The 7673-nt window shown below is 41.1% G+C and overlaps 1 protein-coding gene across 1 annotated transcript; it reads right to left on the bottom strand.

Annotated features, from left to right (window-relative positions):
• Positions 1–327: 327 nt before the first annotated feature.
• On the bottom strand, positions 328–6662 carry NDUFAF4 (NADH:ubiquinone oxidoreductase complex assembly factor 4). The gene is made up of 3 exons (XM_081250871.1): positions 6438–6662; positions 5802–5905; positions 328–2426 (listed from the first exon to the last, which is right to left on the bottom strand). The coding sequence occupies exons 1-3, from the start codon at positions 6571–6573 to the stop codon at positions 2139–2141; spliced, it is 528 nt and encodes a 175-aa protein (XP_081106997.1). The 5' UTR covers positions 6574–6662; the 3' UTR covers positions 328–2138.
• Between the last annotated feature and the right edge of the window lie 1011 nt (positions 6663–7673).

A 7673-nucleotide genomic window follows, 5' to 3' on the forward strand; every position in this document is an offset into this window, starting at 1 on the left:
TTTGCTAGGTAATCTTTCAAAAGTTACTTTAGATTTCTGTGCTTCAATTTTCCCTGTAAAATATGGTTTACAGTACTTATCCTCATGCCTAATACATTTACTTGATCAATGCCTAGTACAGTAACTGCTTTTAGGATGTTAGCAATTATTACCTGTTTTACAGTTGAGGACATTTCTAACATCACATGGCTAGAGGGACGCTGAGATCTACATCTAGATTTTTCTGAATCTCAACTCCATGCCTTCTGTGACACCACTAGTACCCAACACTCTCCTACCTGTAATAAAAAGCAGTAATAGGCCAATGAATGATATGGGAAGTACTTTATCATGTGACACACATAACAACAGCTATATTTACAGCCGCCTAACCACAGTGTAGATTTGAATAGGGAAGATGGCTCAGAAATAGCAGTATTAGTGATTAAAGTACAAGTATTGACCTTTATTTGGTAAAAGAAAACAGTTTTGATAATTGAGTTATCGGAGTTTTAAAATACAATTTTATATTAAGAATTCTTTTTTTCTTAAAAGAACTAGTTTTGAACCAAATATAAGGTAGGTATAGTTTATTCACATAATGAAACTGCACCTGAATACAGCTTAAAACTTACCCATCTCAGTTTTTCTCTTCTCAGCATTACAAATGCCTCATTCCATCATCATGCTGAATTCCTCAGCAACTTCCATACCATTTCCAGGGAAATCCCTGGAAAGTAGGGAATGCCTGTTTTCCCTCAGAAAGACACTGATAACCTGGAATTTTTCTTACCATATTCTCTGAATATTCCCACAACTCACACCTTGTACACTTTTGAGATATATTTTTTGAAAAAAACATACCACTAGGACTTTGAAAACCGAAATTCTGGGCCTGGCTATATCATAAACTACAGAATAATCTTAGCTAGGTCATGAAACCTCCCCAGGCTGCTCTCATCAGTTGGAAAAAAATGAGTCGAATTTGTTCAGTCCTTTGTAGTCCTTTGTTATCTTACGTATCTTCACAGTTCTGATTTAATAAGGCAGCACTGTACTTTTTATAGAGGAAATTCAATCTCAAAGAGGTTACACAATCTACCCAAAATCCCACAGGTAGTAATATGACAGAGCTCAAGTTACACAATCTCATTTAAGACCCTAGTACTGGGCTTCCCTGGTGGCGCAGTGGTTGAGAGTCCGCCTGCCGATGCAGGGGAAATGGGTTCGTGCCCCGGTCTGGGAAGATCCCACATGCCGCAGAGCGGCTAGGCCCATGAGCCATGGCCACTGGGCCTGTGCGTCCGGAGCCTGTGCTCCGCAACGGGAGAGGCCACAACAGTGAGAGGCCCACATACCGCAAAAAAAAAAAAAAAAAAAAAAAAGACCCTAGTACTGGCACACACTGTGCTCAGAAGTTTGTTAAATGGATGAAGCAGCAATTTCCTAAGTCCCTTCCAGTAATCACACTTTATATTTCTACTTGCTATTTTTCTCTTCTTTCAACCAGCATTTAAATTAGAAAAAAATATATGTATTTGATCACCAAATTCAATTTACCATAGTTCTGTGATTTATCCACTCTTTAAAATTTTCTTGTATTTCTATGCTAAGTCCAGAGAAAAGTTATTTTTTTCAGATAGGTTCCACTATGCCTGTCTCTCTGAAAGTTTTTGAACTTACCTGTTTGTCAAAGCAGAGACTGCTAAAATTTTAAATACACCAATTCCCGTTTATATTTTTTAAAAGTTATTTCATACATAAACTAACCACCAAAATTGGAAGATGAAGCTTTGAATGTTAAACGAGGGATTCAGGACATTTCCCAAGAGGTTATATGATCAATTTAAAAGCTGATGATATGATTTGTCTAAAGTACGATAACTCTTTTATTTATAATAAATTTATACATGTACTGATTAGTCATGCTGATATTACATAAGAACATATGCCTAAACCAAATTAAAGTTTAAAAGAGAACAAAACTAATTCTAACAGCAATCCTGAAAATTCAGTAGAGCTCAATAAATAGCATGCTGTCACAAGGAGGGAGCTTAACACATTTGGTAATTTATATAATTTAATATGCTAAAAGTGAGAAAATAAACAGGGTACAGGGATGCAGAGTACATAAAGGAAAAGTTATTTCAAGATTCTCTTCATTTTGATTTTATTGCTTTCTTGCCTTCAGGGGGTAAGATTTTGACTTCAAAAGTAACAAAATATTTGAGAAGGGAATTTACATCTTGCTGCTCTAGATGGTATTCTTCAGCTATTTTCTCAGCAGTCCATGTGTCTGGATAAAGTTTATGATTATTGAGAAGTGTCAGTGCCTCTACAATGGAAATTTTGCCTTTGGGAATGTTCTTAACATTCATCATGTCAGAATGATGGTCTTTTGGCAACCTGAACTCCTTTGGCTTCTGAGGTGTTCCAGCATCCTTTACCTAGTATCAAGAAACAAAAACCAAAAAATAAGCTTTCAAGATGAGAGCAAAGATTTGACACCTATTTCCATGATTCTAGAATCTCTATTATTCTTCTTCAAATAAATACTACCCATGATTTTCTAAACTATATTTTCTCATTGTAATGAGTCATAGTTCAATGGCACTTTTGCCATATCATCATTTCATAACCATAAGTCAATCATTAGAAAATTTAGGTAGTTCTAGAAAATAATAATCAAATGTATACCATCCACTTACCACATTATTTCATATATATATATATATATTTTTTTTTTTAAATTTTATTTTTCTTTTTAATTTTTTTAATTAGTTTCTGCTTTATAACAAAGTGAATGAGTCATACATATACATCTGTTCCCACATCCCTTCCCTCATGCATCTCCCTCCCTCCCACCTTCATATATATTAAAAGAACAACAATAATGCACTGCTTAGAAAAGATAAAAAACTGCTTTAAAAGGGCAGGATTCTGATGCTGCTCTAACGGTGTACTTGATAATCTCCATTCTGTTTCCTAGTTTTGTATTTCATATTCAGTGCCTCCAAACACCTTGAATGAATTCAAATATTGCTAGAGATCTTGCCTCTTCAGAGAAAATAAACTAATGCCTCCAAGACCGCAATAAATATGAATAAAACTACCTATAACACCCATCTTTCCATCTGTCTGTCCCGCCCAAGCTTAACCCTTGCATTTGTGCTCTGTATTCCATTCCTCTATCAGCTACACCAACCATCCCTCTTTACCTTTCCTTTCAAAGGCACCCTGCCTATTTACTGCTGTTTGGTCAAAATATGAAAATGCTGTAGTCACCAAATTTTACAAACACCCAACAAACCCAAAACCAACACTTTTTTTATGACCAGTTTCCTTCTTTTTAGTTCAACTTTAAAAGAGATACATGTGATCTCAAATCCAGAAGATTAGATCTGCATCCAGAGGACACTTTTCAGGCTTTATCTGAACTCACTACAGCACCTGACACTGCTGACCACTCCCACAGACCCACAACTGTCTTTCCTTTGGTTTCCATACCACCCCTCTCCTAGTTTTCCATCTGTCTCTGTAGTGGTTCCTTCTGTTTCCTTTGTGGACTATTTCCCTTCAGATGCCCCGTAAATGTTAGTGTGCACCAAGTTCTAGCCCAGGCTGTCTTCTCACTCTACACATTCCTCCCAAGCAATCCCACACACCCCCTTATTATTATTATCTACGTGTTAATGACTCTCGAATCCCATCTCAAACCTCGACCTTTCTCCTGACTTCCAGATCCGAATTCCCAAATGACAAATGGCATCTTTACTTGGATAATCTATAAGCACACCAAAATCAACATGTCTAAAACTGAACTTATCCCTTTCCTCTGAAAATCCGATTCTATCCCCATATCCTCTAGCTCGGTAACTAATACCACCCACTTCCCATATCCCACTCCAAAACCCAGAGCTTCTCTTACGTGATACCTTACATCTCCCCCTCTCTCTCATTACAGGCAATCAACGACCAAATCCTGCTGATACTACCAAAGTCCCTCTCAAACCCGTTCACTTCTCTCCCAGTCACTAAATCACCCTTGTCCAAGCCAACATCTCTTGCAGGAACTACTGCAAAACCCTGGTCTCCTCTAACGAGATAAAATGCATTTCGTTCCTTCCCAGCCCACTCTCAAAACTGCCCCCAGAATGAAGCAAATCTGATGTCACTGTTCGACAGGAAACTCTTCAATGACTTCCCACTGTCCTCAGGATAAAACCCAAATTCCTTAGCAAGACAAATAAGGATCTTCATGATCTGGCCCCTATTACTCTCTACCCCACCTCATTTCTCCCAAATTCATCCCTCATACTTTCTCCTAACTGTACTGAACTCTAAAGGCATCACACTCTCTCCTACCTTCATACTGTAACTCTGGCCTGAAATACTCCTAACAACTTCTTCACTTTCCACTGATGTCCAGAGACATCACAAATCATTAAGAAAATTATGAACTGCCCAAAAGAAAAAAAGGGACAAAGAACATAAATAGGCACTTCAACCTTTTCTTCATTATCACTCTGCGTGAGTCTTTTCAGACTTTTCCTAATACCCCCCCAAGAAATTTTAATACCACTGTGTATCTCCTATGTATTATAACTACATTTCTGTGTTTTATACATAAGAAGTGTTAAATGTTTTTGGCTCCCCAAGAGCCAATTTTCGAATGAATAAGTACATGTGAGAGAAACAATACTTAGAAGTATTATCTAACTCCTGCCTAAAAATAACATAAAGAACATGAACATCAACCCCTATACATATATTTCTTACGAGTATATGGTGATAATTGAACCCTATAACTGCTATTGTGTGCAACAATTTACATACCTTATTGTACATGAGTTTTATATCTCTTCTCTAGTGAAAATCATACTAATAACTTTATCTGTGCAAACCGTCTATTGCCTATCTACAGAGACAACCAGAGAATTTTAGAATGGAAAGATAGGAACGGTCATTGGCAATTCCTTCTCCTTCAATCAAACTCTTCCTCCTACTTAGAACCTTCCTGACCCACAAACTCATCTGGTTAACTCCCACCCATCCTTCAGGCCTGAGTTTGAATGTCACTTCCTCAGAAACCATCCCTGATCCTTCAGTCTCAAAAAGGTCCCTCTGATATGCTCACAGTGTCTATATTTCTCCTTCAGAGAGCTATTAGTAACTATGTACCTATGGTTGCTCATCTGTTTAATGCCTGTGTCCTTCACAACACTATAAGCACCGTGAAAGCAAGGACTAGAAATGTTTTGTTCTTCTCTGTATGCAAAGCACTTGTGCCTGGCACTTACAAACAGGTTCCCGTTCCCAGTGTATTCTGTGATCTCCCTATCTTTATGTATTCTATCTTAATAATGTTCTTAAAAAACAAAATAAAGAAAACAACCAAGCACCAACAACACAACACTAAAGGAATCTCTGATATTAAAACATACCTCAGTCCACTGAAGTATGAGAAAATAGTATTAAAGCCCTCCCGTGGTCATTCCAATGACAACCACTAGAAGTACCTTACCAAATCCTACAAATTCTGAAATAATACCAAATAATTCACCGAGTTGCACACAATCAATACTTTCACAAGTCTTTTAGAATTTCGGAAAATATCCAATGAACGGAGGCATATGTGTCTGGCTTAGACTGCTGTACTTCAACTTTGCCAATGCTCTGCATTCTGGTCATAAGCACACCGACATTATTACACTTGCAGAGCGCTCACTCTCTTTTTTACTATTTGCCACACTTCTCTTGGTCATTCTCCTGGAGCCCCAAAGGGTTAAATTATGTATTTACTTAATTAAAACACACATTACCTGCACAAAAGACACGGGATCTTTGGAATCGACATACACATCTTTTAGTAATGACAGCAGTTTGTCATCTTTTCTAGCAATTTGTCCCTTAATTTCTGGATGGCCTAAGGAAAGAAAAAGAATGTCACAATATTTAAAGCCAAAGAAAATTTCCTCTAAGATCCTAAACACTTAACACAAGACAGTCACTTTTAATTTTTTGCTTAATCAACAATCACTCGAACACTACAGAACATGTTTTAAGTGTAACTCAAAATGCTAGGTCAAGCTCGGTGTCTATCATTCTGTGAAGACATCTAGAGAGTTCTCTTGCACACAATCCCTTCTGATTTTGATTCCCTGTGTCAAGTCACTGAACATTAAAGACAAAAGCCGGGGAGGGCGGGGGAGCGGGGGCACAAGCTAACACCGCCAGGACTACGAAGTAGGCAGAGCCGCCGCCTCCACCGCGAGCGCAAGGGGACTGTCTCAATGTCACCGGCCTGGTGGCTCCCCCTTCCCGCGCTCGGCTGACCTGAGTGACTGCAGCCGACCCCGGTCACCCCCACCACCGGACGGAGGTCCACCGGCGTGGAACAGCCCAGCCCGCACAGGGAGCCCGCAACGCGAGGCCCCACGCGCCCTGGCACCACTTACTGTTCATCTGCTCTCGCAAGAGGTTCTTGGTGGAGGGGTGCCTCGGAGCGGGGGAGGGCTTCATCCTGCTGATTTCCCGTTCCGCCCGGTTCTCTAGGTTGAAATTCCTGATGGCGCGAGTCACCGCAGCACCCATCTCTTCATAACATGATGCCCTTAAATTCACACCACACGTGGTTAAACACCGGCGCTAGGGACCTCCGGGACGCACCGGAGCATGCGCATGTCCAGGGTCGCCCTGGCCGCGCGCCGGAAAGTGGACGCTGATCGCGCGCCGTTCGCCCCCCAGCGGTCGGGAGGGCGCACGCAGCATCTCCGCCCAGAGTATCTCAAAGGGAGCGCGCCTCCCTCCGGGGCCTGGATGTGCTCCCCCCTGTGGCCGCTTCCGGCGAGATGGGGCGGGACTTAAGGTTCGGACACACGATGGCTTTCCTCTACGGAGACTGGTGGAGTCGGGCGGGAAGTTTTGTTTTGTGTTTTTTTTGCGGTACGCGGGCCTCTCACTGTTGTGGCCTCTCCAGTTGCGGAGCACAGGCTCCGGACGCGCAGGCTCAGCGGCCATGGCTCACGGGCCCAGCCGCTCCGCGGCATGTGGGATCTTCCCGGACCGGGGCACGAACCCGTGTTCCCTGCATCGGCAGGCGGACTCTCAACCACTGCGCCACCAGGGAAGCCCGGTCGGGAAGTTTTAAAGCAGTTTCATGCCGAGCCTCACCCCAGATTTTCTGATTTAGTTCCTCCCAAGTGAGGCCCGGCATTGGTTCAAGCTTCCCTCGTGATTCCAAAGTTGCAGGCTGAGAAAGTCTAAGCAAACTGACCTTGAAGTCCTTTCACAGGTCAGTGCAACCAAAGAGGAAGCCAGTAGAAATGGAACTAATGGCACCAGGGTAAAGGAAGGTTCTAAAATGGCCCCTTCCTGCTTTTGTGAAAGGAAATAATGAAAGTTTAATCATTCTCCATGAATATTTGTTCTGTCACTCTTTTATTTAAATGTCCCTTATTTTCCTGTCCCCTTGCCTGATAAGTTTGAATCTGAGTCGTGTTCTCTTTTTCCATAATCTTTTACATCCCTCTCTCATAACCCATTTGATCTAATTATATTGATTTCGTTATGCTGACCTTTCCCTTCTCTTTGTGTATTTTTGATACTAATTTGTGTTATATCTCCATACTATTAAGTGCTGAGTCACCGCGTCATTCCTTAGCCTATTTCTCCTTTGTTCTGCCTTCCTCATT

The sequence above is a fragment of the Mesoplodon bidens genome, assembly GCF_964165515.1.
Source record: "Mesoplodon bidens genome assembly, chromosome: 12".
NCBI lineage: Eukaryota > Metazoa > Chordata > Mammalia > Artiodactyla > Ziphiidae > Mesoplodon > Mesoplodon bidens.

What these genes read in the sequence shown, in the direction of transcription:
- NDUFAF4 (XM_081250871.1), bottom strand. Translation starts at nt 6,573, where the DNA reads ATGGGTGCTGCGGTGACTCGCGCCATCAGGAATTTCAACCTAGAGAAC. An exon ending in CTTGCGAGAGCAGATGAACA is followed by an intron (nt 5,906 to 6,437) that starts GTAAGTGGTGCC and finishes TTCTTTCCTTAG; the next exon opens with GCCATCCAGAAATTAAGGGA. An exon ending in ATCCCGTGTCTTTTGTGCAG is followed by an intron (nt 2,427 to 5,801) that starts GTAATGTGTGTT and finishes TCTTGATACTAG; the next exon opens with GTAAAGGATGCTGGAACACC.